The sequence below is a fragment of the Oscarella lobularis genome, chromosome 12, assembly GCF_947507565.1.
Source record: "Oscarella lobularis chromosome 12, ooOscLobu1.1, whole genome shotgun sequence".
Lineage (NCBI taxonomy): Eukaryota > Metazoa > Porifera > Homoscleromorpha > Homosclerophorida > Oscarellidae > Oscarella > Oscarella lobularis.
In genome coordinates, this window is record NC_089186.1 from 1,880,854 (window position 1) to 1,898,061 (window position 17,208).

Genomic DNA, 17,208 nt, shown 5'->3' on the forward strand with positions numbered 1-17,208 from the left:
CCGACACGCGGGGGAAGTCGGAATCACGCCATACGGGACATCTCCGACATTCACTGGCTGGCACGACTCGCCAAGCGACGAAATCGTTGTTCGAAACCTTTTCGCTCGATTCTAATTGGCGCGCGAACGCGAGCGACACGTCAGCACGACTCCCGATGGCTCACACGCGCCTGCGAACAGCCGTCGCGCTTTTCCTGCTACTCAACGTGGTGTCGGGACAGTCAGGTTAGACAAAGGAGCGAGCTGTCGCGACGAACGTGCGATATAACACTCCGTTCTTTCCTCCCGATCAGTCTGCACGTTCGATCAGGGCATGTGCGGATGGACGAACGCGAAATCGAACGACGTCGACTGGACGCGCAATCAGGGCTCGACGCCGTCGCTCGGAACGGGCCCGAGCGTCGATCACACGAACGGGACAGCTTACGGTTCGTTCGGGGGAGACGAAAGCAAAAGGGGGCTTAGCGTTACGCCAGCCGTAAAATTGGCTTTGCATGATTTATTCTCGTTCACTATTTTGGTCACGTGCTACCAAACTAAATAATCATATTTTGTAGTCGCTGACCGCAGTGCGTATATATATATAGTCCTTCTAATTTGATTTTTTTTTATTAGGTTACTATATTTACTTTGAGACGTCGGGGCTTCAGTCTCAGGCCATATCGACGCTCGCGAGTCCCGTTCTAAATCCGGCTCAATCTTCCTCCTGTCAGATATCGATTGCATATCACATGTCAGGAAATCAAGTCGGGACTCTCGAGGTTCTTCTTCATCCGCAATACTCCGAACAATTGCTATGGAGTCGGCAAGGCGATCAGGGCAATAAATGGAACGTGGCGAATATCACCATCGGTTCGGTGCGACAGTCGTTTCAGGTGTACGTGCGCGCAACGCACGTGCAATGCTTCACGTCGTCTTGTTACCGCGGCGACATCGCTTTGGACGATCTCAAGTTCACAGGCTGCTCCTTTGCTCCCCACGGTTTGTATTGATTATAATGATTTTATAAATAAAGTTGGATTTTTTTCCTGTAGGCGTCACACTGGCACCACCAACGCTTCCACCTCCTCTCGAGTGGCCAAGTTCGTTAATTGAACGATAGAGTTTTAGTGTCCCGTCTGACGGCGTTTTTGTCTATAGATCAGAATTGCACGTTCGAACAGGACATGTGCCAGTGGGATAACGTTTTCACGAATCGCGTCGACTGGATACGAAGGCAGGGATACACGCCGTCGTACGGCACGGGCCCGTCGGACGACTATACATTCCGCAATGGATCAGGCAAGCATTGAACATAGGAGAGTCTCGCATAACGAGCATTTCTATTTACCCAGGTCACTACATTTACGTTGAGACGTCCTCGTTGCCTTCCCATTCCAGCGTCGTTTTCGAATCGAGCTATCACAAATCGGGACCGCTTTGCGAAATGAAGTTCGCTTATCACTTCTATGGACAAGATATCGGCAATTTGGATGTGTACTTGCAAGCGTCGTCTGGAGCGCGAAAGTTGCTTTGGAATAAGAATGGCAATCAGGGAAACGTCTGGCACATGGCGAGAGTGCTGATTGGGCCACAGAGCAGTCAATTTAAAATCATTTTCAATGCGACTCATTTGGGTGGAATTCAAGGGGATATGGCACTGGACGATTTGCTGTTTTTCAACTGCAATTCATGTAGGGGGGGAAATATAGAGGGGGTCTCTAACGTGAACTTTTTTTTTCTTACAGCGCTTAAATTGAAGCCGTGTACCTCGAAGCAGTTCAAGTGCAAAACGAGCGGCTTTTGCATAGACTTAGATCGCCTTTGCGATCTGACCAACGACTGCTTTGATGGCTCCGACGAAACCTTGTGCACCAGTAAACGGTCTTTCTTCAAACCGGACTTGAATACTAAGTCGTTTCTTTAGATGACCAATGCGACTTTGAAACTTCGATGTGCCACTTCACCAACGACGAAAAGAACGACAATTTCGATTGGATTTCGGCGAGAGGCAGCACCGTCTCGTATTCGACGGGACCGACGGCGGATCACTCGACAGGAAATGCGACAGGTAATAAAGGATAAGTCCTAAAAGAATAGGAGATATGCTAATAGAAGTCTCAAGGACGCTACATCTATATTGAGAGTTCGGCTCCGAGACAACCGGGCGACATAGCCAATCTCATTAGTCCTATATATCCGAAATACTCGTCGTCCGATTGCCACATGCGATTCTATACCTATATGTACGGTCAGCACATCGGAAGTCTTCTCGTTTTATTTCGGCCGGTTGGCAAGTCACCTCAGCTGCTTCAGAACATCACTGGCGATCAGGGGCAGGAATGGAGGCGGGTCAGCGTGAGCGTGCCGACAAGTGCTAGCCAATTCAACGTGAGAAATTGCACGAGAAGTCAATGGTCTAATTTTTGAGTATCATACACGTATAGCTGATCTTCGTTGGAGTTCGTGGAAACGGCTACGCTGGAGATATAGCTATAGATGACTTTTCGCTCAGTCCTAATTGTCCGAATGCTCGTATGGAAACAAACACCTCTAGGAATTCCTCCCCTCCACGAGTGTTTTTTTTTTCATTCTAGAGAAGCCGTCGAGTCCCGCTCCTGTTACGACGGCCAATTGCGACTTCGAACAGGGCATGTGCGCGTGGCAGAACGAGTATCTCAACGATCTCAACTGGGCCAGAAGTCAGGGTCAAGGCAGTTCGTTCTACTACTACTCCGGCATAAGTAACGATCACACAATAGGAAATTCGTCCGGTACGCGAACGTCTCTATGAGAGCTCTCTCTATAAATATGTACGCGTTCGTGTTTCTCAGGCTATTTCCTTACGGTCGACAGTCCGTTCACAGCGTCCGTATACGGAACGACGTCGCGACTCTATAGCCCCGTAATGGCGATCAACAATGCGAATTGCAAAATCGTTTTCTACTACATACTCCGCGGCTACTTCGCCGGCAATCTGACGCTCTCCATGACAACCGATCAAGGAAAAACTCTCCAGTGGCTTTGGGGAAAGAGCGGGGATCAAGGCAATCATTGGCAACGCGTCAGCGTCTCCGTGACGAGAGTGCCGACGAATTTTCAACTCGTTTTCGAAACAAGTCAAGTGACGCCGTATTATTTCTGGAGATCGTCTGATATAGCGATCGACGACATCATGTTCGAGCCGTGCACTCCACGTACGACGAAGGCAATAAGATTAGGATAAAATGATGATTATTGTATATAGGACCGTGTACTTCCGTGGAGAAACAGTGTGCGAATAAACAGTGCTATCGAAGCAATTGGGAATGCAATGGACTTGACGACTGCGATGATGGAAGCGATGAGTTGGGTTGCGGTGAGTGCGCCTTGATACGTTTTATGGTGCCCACGTGTACGCGACGTTTTTTTTTCATTTCAGCCAATGAGTGCGATTTCGAGCAAGGAATGTGCGGCTGGAAGAACGTGCAGTCGGATACGGCGGACTGGACGCGCAGCAGCGGATCGACGCTCACCGATCAGACGGGACCGAATTACGACCACACTTCGTATTCGTCATCAGGTAAAGGAAGGCGAAACAGGGAGAAGGGAGGGAGGGGGGCATTCACTCTCTGACATCATATGCATCTGATTATTTTATTGTCTTTTTTTGCGTTCAGGTTTCTACGTCTATCTCGAGACTAGCGGTCTAAAAGCCGGCAGTTCGGCGATTCTTCAGAGCAAACAGTACGACCACTTTGGACACACGTGCGCCTTTTCGTTCGCCTACATCATGAACGGGCAAGACGTCGGAACGCTCGCCGTCGACGTCGTCACGAACGCCGGCACGCGAATCAGCTTGTGGAGTCGCAGCGGCAATAAGGGATCGGCCTGGTTTACGACGACGCTTCACTTGGGCGCCTCTCCTACCGGATTCGTCATACAGATCATTGCTACGCACGGTGGCGGAAATCTTGGCGATATCGCTATTGACGATCTTGAGTTGACTAATTGCGTTAAAAGTAAAAATTTTTTGCGAGTGTGACGACATTTTTCATACAGGCGTTTTTTTTCGTTTTTAGCTCCGACTGTTGCGACGCCGACTGCGGCTTCCGCCGATTTTCCTCTCGATTCTTCGTGCGATTTCGAGACGAATTTGTGCAGCTGGACGAATTCTCCCGACGACGAAGTCGACTGGGTTCCGCATTCAGGCGGCACGAGCTCGTATGGAACGGGTCCTACGAACGATCACACTTACGGAACGCCGAGAGGTAAGAAAACGCAAAGCTGAGCGCGTGGGAGCACGTCTCTAGATTTCCGCGCTCGAAACCTACGGAGATCGATGCTGGAGCGACGAGCTTCGAAAAATCTCGAAATTTCGAACGAAGGCATCGATTTTCTACGAACTACGCTTTCGAAGTTCACGAACGTAGTTCTATATTAGTTAGGATCTTAGCATATTTCACTTGGCGCCGGCGCAGCGCGCCGGTGCCCAGTGAAATATGCTAAGATGGGTGTGGTGGGCGGGGGCGGCGGCGGGGAGGATGGCGGTTAGTTTTTTTCGCGATTTTCTCGGCCAAAACTAAAGATTGGTCGATCCCATGAATGAAAAAAGTTCTATAACGCAACAATCTACTAGACTAGAAAGAGAAACGGTCGATTCGCGTCGAAAGCACCAAAATAGCGCGATTTTCTGATCGCATCGCGGTTTTCTCGCCTAAAACGAACGATCCGTCGAATCGACGCGATCGAAATGCTTTAGAATTGCATTTTCACTTGAACTAGTAGAAGAAACGACTGAATTGCGTGAAAAAGACCAAAGTATCGCGATTCTTGGCCTCCCACGCACAGAAATGGCGTTCTTCTCACACCTAGTTCACTGCTAGTTCGAGATCGCCGCTCTAATGGCTTTTCTAGACACGCTTAGTGCCTCGAAATCTACCTAGATCGATGCTGGAGCGACTAGCTTCGAAAAATCTCGAAATTTCGAACGAATGCATCGACTTTCTACCCACTACGCGTTCGAAGTTCACGAACGTAGTTCTATATTAGTTAGGATCTTAGCATATTTCACTTGGCACCGGCGCAGCGCGCCGGTGCCCAGTGAAATATGCTAAGATGGGTGTGGTGGGCGGGGGCGGCGGCGGGGAGGATGGCGGTTAGTTTTTTCGCGATTTTCTCGGCCAAAACTAAAGATTGGTCAATCCCATGAATGAAAAAAGTTCTATAACGCAACAATCTACTAGACTAGAAAGAGAAACGGGCGATTCGCGTCGAAAGCACCAAAATAGCGCGATTTTCCGATCGCATCGCGGTTTTCTCGCCTAAAACGAACGATCCGTCGAATCGACGCGATCGAAATGCTTTAGAATTGCATTTTCACTTGAACTAGTAGGGGATAAGGCGGGGAGTTGTGGCTGGCTTTTTCGCAATTTTCTCGGCCTAAGAATCAAAGATGAGGCTCTATTGTTTAATAATTAACAAAGCTAACGCTCTACACGTGCCGTAGTCTGACAGGCAACGCCTTAGTCACTCAATAAATGCACGCCCACTGCTTTAGCATGTTTACATTGTAAAACTGTTTCTTCTTTTTTCTGCAAGGTTACTACCTTTACGTTGAGACCAGCGGGCTGTATTCAGGAGCTTGGGCTGTGCTGGAGAGCGATGTATACCAGAAAGCCGGCCAGATGTGTCAGCTAAAGTTCGCCTACAACATGAACGGCTATTCCATCGGCACACTGGAAGTCATCCTCAAGGATCTCGTCCATCACACGAACAAGACGGTGTGGACTCAGTCCGGCAATCACGGCGACAATTGGCTGACCGGCACCGTGCGACTCAGCAAGCAGAAAAACCAATTTCAAATTCTTTTCAAAATGACGCACGGATCCGGTTACGGCGGCGACATCGCCTTGGACGACGTCGCCTTTTCCGGATGCGATCCGAGCTTCAAGCCGCCCAAGTGCACGAAGAACCAATTCCGATGCACGAACAAGTGGTGCGTCGACCTGTCGCAAAAGTGCGACTTCACCGACGACTGCGGCGACGGTTCCGACGAAATGGGCTGCAGCGGTGAATACAGCGCGCTTTCGTTGTCGTCAAAATAGTAGCATTTTTTCTCTCTTTATTTTAGCGTCTTCGTTGCACTGCAATTTCGACTCAAATTCCAAGTGCGGCTTTCAGAACGCAAACGACGACGATTTCGAGTGGGTAGCCTCTCGCGGCTCGGCGTACCGATATTCCTCAGGACCGAACTCGGATCACACGACAGGAACGAGTCAAGGTATAGAGATCTCCCCTCCCACGAGTCTCTCTCCTCATTCTCTCTCTTCTAAGGCTACTACGTCTATACCGATTCTGACTATACGAATAGGCCCGGGGATGCGGCTCGTTTCTCGTCTTCTGTTTACAGCGGCGCCTCCTCGTCGGGATGCTGGTTTGTTTTCTATTATTATTTCACGCAGTACAGCTCGGGACATCTCAACGTCTATATCAAAACGAACAGCGTTCTTGGCTCGCCAATCCTCTCGATCAATTCGACGATTTCGGCGACGCAACTGTGGAATCGATTCCAACACCAAATCACGACCTCATCCCAATACCAGATCGTTTTTGAAGCCGTTCACGGATCTTTTTACTATTACTCCACCGTTTCCATTGACGACATATCTTTGAGTTCTCAGTGCGGCAAAGCCGTTTCGACGTCAATAGCTCCCGCCTCGACGCCGCCCAATTGCGACTTCGAATCGCAGGGATTTTGCGACTGGAAGAACTATTTCTTCAACGATCGCGACTGGACGATAACGCAAGGGGGATCGTACTCTTACTATTCTCTACCGCCGATGGATCACACGCTCGGCAGCTCGGGAAATACGTCGGGACATTACGCCTACGTGCGCGGATCGTACTATTACTATTTCAACTACGGAGTGCGATCGTCTGAATTGACGAGTCCCGTCATGAATAATCAAAATTGGAATTGCTATATTGTCTTCTACTATCTTCTGTCGAACTCTCCCGGCAACTTGACTTTGAATCAGCATTCGATAGATAGTGCGGGAGACATAACGGGCACGATGGCTCTTTATAACATCAGTGGGAATCAGGGAAATTCGTGGCAGCGGGCGAGAGCCAAGGTCAAGACAGTGAGCGGTAACTTCATCCTCATGTTTCACGGCGATACGACGAATTACTATGGGAGCACAATCGCCATCGACGACATTCGATTCGAAGCTTGCAATGCGCCAGCTTCGTGTTTGCCCAACGAATTCCGGTGCCGAAACGGTTACTGTATTCCGTCGACGTGGAATTGCTCCAAGGTCGACGACTGCGGTGACAGCAGCGACGAAATGGGCTGCGGTAGAAAAAAAAAACAATGGCCTCAGCTTTATTTTATTTATTTTATTGTCTTCTCTTTTTTAGCCAACGAGTGCGACTTCGAACAGGACTTGTGCACGTGGTCGAACGTCTATTCGGATGACACGGACTTCAGGCGATACGCGGGACCGACGCCGTCGACGAATACCGGTCCCTCCGTCGATCACACGTTTGGAACAACAGCAGGTAGAAACTCCCCTAATAGAAGGAAGACGAAAGCGTTAATGCGTCTTTTTTGAAGGCTATTATATCTATATCGAAGCTTCGTACGTTTCCAATGGAGCGAGGGCTTATCTGGAGAGTCCCACGTACGCGTATGGGACCTTCTGCTATGTCAAATTCGCTTACAACATGTACGGCGGCGGTAACGGCGAAATGGGGACGCTCGAAGTGCAGATTATTTCGTCGACCGGCGATCACGTCGTCTGGTCGAAGTCGGGCGATCAGGGCGGTCAGTGGAACGACGCCACCGTTGCCATAGCCACGCGAGGATCGTACAAGATTCGATTCGTAGCGTCGAGAGGAACGGGTTATCACAGCGACGTCGCTCTCGACGACATAGCGCTGCTTCCGTGTACAGGACCCAGTAAGAGAAAGATTTCGTTTTTTAGAGGAAATTTAATTATTTGCTTGTAGTGCCTACTCTGGCTCCGACGACGCCACCTCCGCCCAAGAAATTTCCGAGCGGCAGTTGCGATTTCGAGAGCAAGAGCAATAGCATGTGCGATTGGCGTAACGCTCAGTACGACAGCATCGACTGGCAACTCCGCGTCGGTCGCACGCCGTCCTACAACACCGGTCCCACGTCGGATCACACGCTCGGCACGGCGTTAGGTCACTACATCTACGTCGAGACGTCCGGCGTGCCCGGCGGAAGTTACGCCGCTTTGGAGAGTCCCCTCTTCAAGAAATCCGGCTTCGATTGTCAGATGTCGTTCGCCTATAGCATGTACGGCTCGGGAATCGGTTCTCTTTACGTCTACGTCGTTCCTGACGGCGGTCAGCCGCCGGTCGAGGTTTGGTCGCGAACGGGTAATCAGGGATCCGGTTGGCATTTGGGGAAAATTTATCTCGGTACGAGAACGTCGTATCGATTGGCGTTTAATGCGACGCACGGGTCGGGCTTTACGGGAGATATTGCGCTGGATGATATCGTCTTTACGCGATGCGATCCCGGTTAGAAATAGAGATAAGGGAGTCGAGAGTGGTTATAGGATGTTTTCCTCTCCGTTTCGCGTAGCTATAATACCTAAGGCCTGCAATTCAAGCGAGTTCACTTGTGCGAATAAGAGATGCGTGGCGAAGGAGTATCAATGCGATCTGGCCGACAATTGCGGCGATAATAGCGACGAATCGTCAAGCGCCTGCAGTAAAGAAAACCCCCATATTTAATTAATGAAAAGTCATTTTTTTTGTAATTCTTTCTCTATTGTCTTAGAGGGATACGGCGTGTGTAATTTTGAAGTGAGCGACTGCGGCTACGTGAATGAACAGATTTCCGACGCGTTCGATTGGACGCCGGGCAAAGGGCAGACCCTCTCCGTCGGCACCGGACCTCCGGCCGATCACACGTACGGAACTCCGAACGGTGAGGCGATGCACACGTTTTTTTTCGCCCTTTCCAGTATTCGCCCCTAGGTCACTACATGTACATCGAGACTTCGTATCCGCGAGTTTTAGGCGAGAAAGCCATTCTCCAAAGCCCGGAATTTCACAAGGCTCCGCGTAAGAGTCACTGTCGACTTCGTTTCTACTACAGCATGAACGGAGCGTCGGTCGGCTCTCTCGCCGTCGTCTTGCGCTACACGAACGGCAACTTTCAAACGACGTTGATGAACGTGACGGGCAATCAAGGAAACAGCTGGCTTCGCGCTTCGTTTGCCATAGCAACGTCGCAAAATTTTAGAGTAGGGAAAAAAATTGATGGGCGAATCTCGGTATTGTTTATTTTTTTCTAGATTCTATTCGTTGCTGCGAGAGGCTCGAGCTACACATCTGACATCGCTATTGACGATATCACTTGGACGAGCAACTGCCCAAGCCAAGTTTCTGTGCCAAGCGTTCCCGGTAAAGCGAAACGAAAAAAAGCCCATAAATAAATAAATAATCGATTCTTCTGTGCAGCCGTTGCCAAAGCGCCTTGCTCGTTCGAAGACGGCAAATTCTGCTCGTGGACGAACGACTTCTTCAATGACGTCAATTGGCAAATCCAGCAGGGAAGCACGGCGAGTTTCACGACCGGACCGTCGGCCGATCACACCTACGACAACACAACAGGCAAATGACGAAAACCATCCATTGACATTGAGTCAATAAATCAATGATTTTTAGGCCACTATGCGTACGTCGAAGCGTCGTATAGTCAGCAGGGCGAGTCGGCTCGTCTTTTGAGTCCTACGTTAGAGGCGTACAGTCCCAGTCGAAAGTACTGCTATGTCGTCTTTTATTATCACATGTTCGGCTCGGACGTCGGCTCGCTGAACGTCTATTCGAAACCAAACCAGGGAAACACGAACCTGTGGTCCAAGACTGGCGATCAGGGCGACGTTTGGCAGAGAGCACAACTACTGTTGCCGACGTTGAAGAAGCAATATCAAATCGTTTTTGATGTCATCCAGGGATCGGGCTTTCGCGGGGACATCGCCATCGACGATATTCGGTTTTTGGAGTGCACTCCGCCGGTTCAATGCAAGGCCGGGGAGTTTCAGTGCAACATCGGCTACTGCGTTCCGTCTCAGTGGCAGTGCAACGAATTCGACGACTGCGAAGACGGATCGGACGAGTGGAATTGCAGTAAGACGAATGATTGTGAGATGTTTTCGACGTCGTCGATCTTTTTTCTTTTTTCTTAGCTAAACTGTGCACTTTCGAACGTTCGTCGAATTTGTGCGGCGTTTGGAACGTGAGCGACGAGGGAGATCTGACGTGGAGTCGTCAGTCTCGCTCGTCGAGTCCGTTTTCAACCGGTCCCAACGTTGATCACACTATCGGCGCCAGACAAGGTAAGGAAGTGTGGAGGTGGGGTCTTAGCCGTGACGTTGTTCTCAGAAGAATTTTCGCATAAACGCACCGATTTTGCGATCGCGTTTTACGAAATCGTTTTGCAGAATTCACTTCGCAGCCAATTCGCGCATTTCCCGATTCGAAACGACGAACTTTTGTCGTCTTTTAGCCGCAATTATACGGGTCCTGTTCTCATCGCAGTCTTTCTTTACAGGGCACTATCTCATTTCGACGGTTTCCGCGTCTCGTCCCGGCCAACGAGCGATCCTAACGACGGCCTCTCGCGCGACCTACACGTGGTGCAAAGTCCACTTCGCCTACTACGTCTACGGCTCGGACGTCGGCACGCTCGAAGTCATGCTCAAAACCGATCAAGGATCCGAGATCCAACTGTGGAGTCGATCGGGCGACCAAGGCTCGCAGTGGAACCAGGCGAGCGTCAATTTGCCGCAGACGAACGGCAACGCGTACGCCGTCCGCTTCGTCTTCACGTCGACGGGCGGCTATCGCGGCTACGTCGCTCTCGACGACATCGCCTTGGACGAATGCGCGATGCGGCCGTCGCTCGTGCCGCCGACGACGCCGGCGATCCAGCTCGCGTTTCCGGCGGGAACGTGCGGCTTCGAGTCGTCGATGTGCCACTATTACAATCTCAAGTCGAACGGCGTCGATTGGGTGCGACGCGCCGGCGCTACGCCGTCGTTCAACACGGGACCGACCGTCGATCACACGACGGGAAAGACGTCGGGTCACTACGTCTATATCGAGTCGTCTGGCTTGCCGGCGAATAGCACGGCGATGTTGGAAAGTCCGGTTTATCGGTCTACGGGGAAAATGTGCGGTATGCGATTCGCTTATCATCTCTATGGATCCGACATCGGCAAGCTCGAGGTTATCGTTCAAGATCTGAACTCGCATCAGAGCACTCAGGTGTGGATGCGATCGGGTAACCAAGGCAACGGGTGGCATCACGCTCTCGTTCCCATCGGAGCTCTGTCGTCGAATCATCAGTTCGCTTTCAAGGCGACGCATGCCGACGGTTTCCGTGGTGACATGGCGATCGACGACATCTCGTTTTCGTTGTGCGATCCAGGCTATCACTATCCGACGTGTTCGGCGCTTCAGTACGCCTGCACGTCCGGTCAATGCGTTTCGGACGATTTCGTCTGCGATAACGATTTTGATTGCAACGACAAGTCGGACGAGTCGTCCGCCGCCTGCGCGGCTTTCAAAACGCCATATTCCTGCGATTTCAATACCAGCATGTGCGGCTTCGTTAGCGATCCGACGGCGAATTTCACGTGGATTTCCGGACACGGTCAGACGGTGAGCTACGGTACGGGACCCGGGTTCGATCACACGAGCGATTCGGAATACGGTCGTTATATGTACATCGAGGCGAGTTATCCGCGCGTTCAAGGCGAGAACGCGTTGCTTATAAGTCCCGTTTTCAAACCGGCGGTGACGTCGTCGTGCTCCGTGCGTCTGTTCTATCACATGCACGGGCAGCATATCGGTTCGTTTACGGTGTTTATGAGATCGGCTGACGCGAAGTATAGCTCGTTTGGAAAGTGGAAGCAGGTTTGGACTCAGTCGGGAACGCAAGGAAATATATGGAATCGGCTTGTTTTGAGTCCAATTTCGGGCTACTATCAGGTTTGCTTTGAGTAGTGCTGTGTATGTAGATCTTGGGGGTATGGGTTTCTCTTAGGTTGGCATACAAGGAACGATTGGAAACGGATTTTCTGGTGATATTGCTATCGACGATTTTTCGCTCACCAAAGGCTGTGGCGAAGAAGGTAAACATACGTATCCTATACACTATAACGGCGCACTTACCTTTATTCTTTTCTAGTTAAAAGGACTCCACCGCCCGGTAAAACTCATCTCACCAATTAATATATATACGATATTATCTGCTCCTAGCTCAACTGCCTAGTTTATGCACGTTCGAAAAAGGCATGTGCAGCTACCAGAACGTTTTCCTCAACGACATCGACTGGTCGTCGCACGCCGGCTTCACGGCGAGCTCCGGCACGGGTCCCAACTTCGATCACACGTTTCAAAACTCGACGGGCCACTACGTCTACATGGAAACGTCGACGGGCGAACTCGGTCACAACGCGACGCTCGTCAGTCCGCTCTACAAACAAGACGGATCCAAGTGCATGACTTTCTTCTATAACATGTACGGATCCGACGTCGGAAATTTGTCCGTCTACACGCTCGATCAACGCGGACGCAAGGTTCGGGGTTTCTATCTCGCCGGGAATCAGGGAAGCTTTTGGAAGCGCGGAATCGTGTCGCTCACCTCGCTGAGCGGCAATTATCGCGTCGTCTTCGAAGGCCTGAAAGGGTCGGGTTTCCGCGGCGATATCGCTATTGACGATATTTCGTTTGGCTCGTGTTCGACGGTCGCTCCGGTGACCGTGTCGCCGTGCGGCAGGGGACAGTTTTCGTGTCACGATAGGTCGGGCTGCGTTCCGCTGACCGACGTCTGCGATTTCGTGACCGCCTGCGCGGACGGATCCGACGAAGCGTCGTGCACAAGTAAGTTGAGACTATAAAAAAATTTAAATGTTTTTATTTTTTTCCTCGAAGTGAAAAAATGCGACTTCGAGTCGAATCTGTGCAATTGGAATGTCGACGATTCGGACTTCACGTGGAAACGCTACTCGGGAAACAGCGGCCAGTCGAACGGTCCCTCGAGCGATCACTACAACAAGAATGGTTACTATCTTCTCGCTGTCGAATCGGGCGCGCTGAAGAGCACGAAAGCGTTGCTGAGGAGCTCGCAATTCACTCAGTCGGGAACGAATTGTCGACTCGTCTTCTGGTATTACATGTCAGGGACGGTGGGATCGTTGAAAGTGCAAGTGAGAGTCGCGCAAACGACGACGGTCATCTGGGAGATGAAAGGCAATCAGGGATCGACTTGGAAGCAGATCTACGCGAACATTGGACGCCAGGCGAATTTCGTTATCGAAGTAGAGGCGGATCGACCGTCGTCCGGAAGCGGTAGCGTCGCCGTCGACGATCTTCAGCTGACGAATTGCGAACAAGGTAAGAGAGAGAGAGAGAGAGAGAGAGAGAAATTGCAGCTTAATAAATCGATCCTTGAATATTTGTCTAACTTTAGGCGCCGTCTTCGTTTGCGCTCCCGACGAATTCACGTGCTCGAACACGGCCTGCGTCAAGAAGTCGCGCGTGTGCGACTACCACGACGACTGCGGCGACGGTTCGGACGAGGATCAAGCGACTTGCAGTAAGAAACGAGTCCAGAAGAAACGTTCCTTGACTTTTCTCCCCTTCTCAGAATCGTTCTACGCCAACTGCGACTTCGAATCGTCGTGCTCCTGGACAACGACGCACAAGAATAAATTCAAATGGCAACTCAAATCGGCCGAAACGTCGGGCGTCGGCACCGGACCCGGTTACGACAGCAACGGAAAATCGTCGGGTCATTACATGATCGCGAGCGGCACGCTGGCGACGCGCGCCCAGCAGGCGATCCAGTACGTGAGTCCGTGGCTCTCGGCGGCGACGAATCCCGGTTGCTATTTCCGCTTTTCCTATTTCATCGCCGGAAACAATCCCGGCACGCTGCAAGTCTATTACAAGTCCGGATCGACGAACGTCGTTCCGTGGAGCGTATCGGCGCCGACGAACGGCCAGTGGATTCGCAAGGAGATTCAGCTCAACGTGCTCAATAGTTACCAGCTCTACATCGAATCCAAGTCCGGGTTGAATCGCGGTTCGGCTTTTATGGCGATCGACGACGTGTCGTTTTCGCTCCTTTGTCCGCGCGCGCGTCCCGTCGTGAAGCCGTCCAGTGGGACGGTTCGACCGATTCCGACGACGGCGATCGGCGGCGTGACGAAGGGACCGACTTTGACGCCGAATCCGTGCGGCACGCCCGGGTCTTTTACCTGCGCGAGCGACCTTAGTAAGTGTCTTCCTCCTTTGTACAAGTGCGACGGACTTTACGATTGCGTGGACAAATCGGACGAGTTAAATTGCCGTAAGAAATTGTCGATTGATTTTTTGGTATAATCAATATGCCGAGGCTTTAGCTTTGAATTCTTTGGACTGCACTTTCGACGATCCGGCGCTGCCTTTGTGCCACTGGACTGTGGATAAAACGGTCTCGAATACGTGGACTGTTCAAAGCGGTGCCACGGATTATGGCCCCAATCAGGACCACACAAGGACAGGCGAAAGTAGGCTCTCAGGTAAAAAAGAGTCAGCGCCTAGATATTTTTAATCAAGACGCGTTTGTTTCGTTAGGATATCTCTTGAGCCAGTATTCCTCTTTCGTGCGAACAAGCAATTCGCCTCTTGTCGCTCGTCTCGTCTCGATTGCATTTCCCAACGCGAACGAAGGCTGCCAAATGTCGTTCTTCTACTTCATTCGCTCGCCTTATACCGATTTCGCCACGCTGACAATTTCGACGACCGACGCGTCGGGCAGCGGACACAATCCGAAGACGTTTACCGGATCTAGTAATGCCAAGTGGACGAAGGGAAGCTACAGTCTGAAAAGCGCTCTCGCATTTAACGTCACAATTGAATCGACGATCACGGCAAAGGAGTCCACCGTTTCTATTGACGATATATACTTCCAAGGAAATTGCCCAGGTAAAAAGTCGTCGAAAAAAAGTTCATTGATAGATATTGTATTCGTTCTTAGATCCTCTAAAGTCAGCGTCAAATGGAGGTGGCGGAGGTGGCGGAGGAGGAAAGAATGGTGAGTTGGGGGGAAAACTTGCCGCTTGTTTTCAATAATTTTTCTTTTTTTTGTTTTAGTTGTTTGGATCGTTGTCGGTGTTATTGCCGGACTTCTCATAGTCTGCGGCACTATTATATTTTTGTATTTTGTCTCTAGGTAAGATCTAATTGATTTGGCGTCTCAGTCGATCGCGACACTTTTATATGATTTATATAGAAATGCAAAAAGACGTAAAGGCAAATTCGAAGTGGAATACCATCGGCACGACGAAGACGACGAAGACGACGAAGACGGAGACATGAGAGACGAAACTCAGGTACAAGAAGAAGAAAAACCCAGCATCGTACTCATTAATCAAATTTATTTAATCCAGGGAATCTCCATCAACGCTGACCGATCCGTAAGTCGACCTAAGTCCCCCCCCCCCCCCCCCCTCCCATTCAAGATTCGCATTTTAGAGAGGCGGAGCGTTGCAATTCGTCAACGAATATCCCCAGCGAGACGAAGGCGACTCAGACGAAGAATTGCTTTCCTAACTCTATTGGGCGCGCGCGAAAGCTGACGTCGTTATGCTAAACGCTGTTTCTGTGCTCTAATCGTTGTTTTTTTTCCCTGCGTGCTTTTTATGTATGTGTCCTAGCTGCGAGAAAAAGATAACCATCATGCAATGTCCGGCTAAACGGGAGGCCAATAGGACGGGCCCTCGCATCGTTCGTCGCCAGGCTCGTCGCCGTCGTAGCACAATCTATTATAAGTCGATTCTTTAGAAAAGCCCATCAGCGAACGTTCTTCGTGAATTCGATAGGAGAACGTCGACGGTTCGGAGCCGATGAAATAGCGCGCATGGGACGCTATCCACTGGTCGACGATCGCCACGCCGCCGTCGCCGAACTCCTTCAACTTGAGACGCGTGGGCTTGTACTGGACGATGGGCAAATCGCGACGAAGAACGTCGACCTCTGGCATCTTAATCATCTTCTATTCTCCATATATGTTTTATGTATCTTACCTTTATCGGGTGCGTCTGTGGCTAGAAACAAGACGTCGAGTTTGTGTTTCTTTAGGAGCGGTTTGAGCTGTTCGATGGCTCCCTTTAGGGTCGGCACGTCTTTTCGGCCGTACCACGTCATGTCCTTGCGACGAAAATGAACTGCCATATAAGGCAATCCCTTTTCGTCGTCGCCTTTTTTTGGAAGATTTTTCGCCATGAATTTCTCCGCTTCGTCTTTGAGATAACGCGCGAAAACGAGACTCCGACGAGCCTATAACAAAATCTTAATTAATTAATTAAAAATCCATTTTTAATTAATGAATTTTTCGCACGTTCCAGAATTCTTTTCCGCCAAAATCGGCGTGCAATAGCGTCTCGAATCGATCGACGAAAACCGATTTCAAATTTTTTCGTTTCAAAAGCATATTCTCGAGAAGCGTCGTCTCGCCTTGAGCCGAAACGCAGACGAAATTTCTCCCGTAGACGTCGGTATTAAAGCCGGAAAAATGACCTTGCCATTTTCCCGTTTTGTCTTTCTCGTAAGGCGGCGACTCGTTGCAATCGCTTACGTCGATCTTTTCGACCCACTCCTGCCCGTCGCTCCACCCGTCCTTATAATTTTGCAAATACATAATCTAATAAGTGCAAATCAATATAACATAGACGAAAAAAATTTTAATAATTAATAATATCACTTCTTCTATTTCAGGTCCGTTTTCTTTGAGAAAATCTTCGAATTCGATAGTCGGCACGTAATTATTTATCGCTTCGATTTCGAAAAATCGTCGCCAAGGGACTCGTCCCTCTCGCGGCAAATCCGATTGCCAGTGATAGAGATGAGGCCAAGCCGGAAGTACGAAAATCCAATTCGCGTCTTTGGCTCGCATTCTCTTCACCATATTCGCCGCTCGCAGAAAAACATCTCGTCTTAGATTGAAACCTAGGCTTTGCGTGACTCTTGGACGCGTCGCTTCGCGAGAAAGACGTCACCTTCGCCCGGGTTCACGTCGTAGATCAAATATTTTCGGTTCGACGCGCTACTCACGTCGAGCGGTTCTTGGTGCGAAGTGAACTGCGTCTCGAACGCGTCGCAGAAGAGTAGGAAAAGGAGTAGAGTGCCTAATACCATTCGCTATGCCGGGACCTCGTG

At 50.3% G+C, this 17,208-nt stretch overlaps 2 protein-coding genes across 3 annotated transcripts; one reads left to right on the forward strand and one right to left on the reverse strand.

Annotated features, from left to right (window-relative positions):
• The first annotated feature begins 39 nt into the window (after nt 1–39).
• Nucleotides 40–15,735, forward strand: LOC136193673 (MAM and LDL-receptor class A domain-containing protein 2-like). Its single transcript, XM_065982602.1, has 43 exons — nt 40–225; nt 294–428; nt 616–981; nt 1,035–1,082; nt 1,141–1,281; nt 1,335–1,673; nt 1,728–1,856; nt 1,907–2,050; nt 2,105–2,370; nt 2,427–2,514; nt 2,577–2,753; nt 2,814–3,176; nt 3,227–3,337; nt 3,401–3,541; nt 3,639–3,980; nt 4,041–4,229; nt 5,560–6,030; nt 6,092–6,241; nt 6,295–7,317; nt 7,381–7,521; nt 7,577–7,921; nt 7,972–8,511; nt 8,576–8,704; nt 8,774–8,923; nt 8,974–9,242; nt 9,294–9,402; nt 9,460–9,612; nt 9,667–10,128; nt 10,188–10,337; nt 10,553–11,994; nt 12,050–12,137; nt 12,194–12,214; nt 12,265–12,888; nt 12,940–13,401; nt 13,478–13,603; nt 13,655–14,359; nt 14,412–14,570; nt 14,626–14,976; nt 15,029–15,085; nt 15,145–15,223; nt 15,284–15,383; nt 15,441–15,467; nt 15,526–15,735. Exons 1-43 carry the CDS (start codon nt 156–158, stop codon nt 15,601–15,603), a joined length of 11,460 nt encoding a protein of 3,819 aa, XP_065838674.1. The 5' UTR covers nt 40–155; the 3' UTR covers nt 15,604–15,735.
• On the reverse strand, nt 15,620–17,198 carry LOC136193688 (GDP-fucose protein O-fucosyltransferase 2-like). Of its 2 annotated transcripts, none has more exons than XM_065982625.1 (5): nt 17,104–17,198; nt 16,754–17,048; nt 16,391–16,693; nt 16,077–16,329; nt 15,620–16,026 (listed from the first exon to the last, which is right to left on the reverse strand). In XM_065982625.1, exons 2-5 carry the CDS (start codon nt 16,955–16,957, stop codon nt 15,743–15,745), a joined length of 1,044 nt encoding a protein of 347 aa, XP_065838697.1. In that variant the 5' UTR covers nt 16,958–17,048; nt 17,104–17,198; the 3' UTR covers nt 15,620–15,742. The 2 variants fall into 2 exon arrangements, with proteins under 2 accessions (XP_065838697.1, XP_065838695.1); XM_065982623.1 differs by having other exon boundaries at nt 15,624–16,026; nt 16,754–16,998; nt 17,049–17,197.
• Between the last annotated feature and the right edge of the window lie 10 nt (nt 17,199–17,208).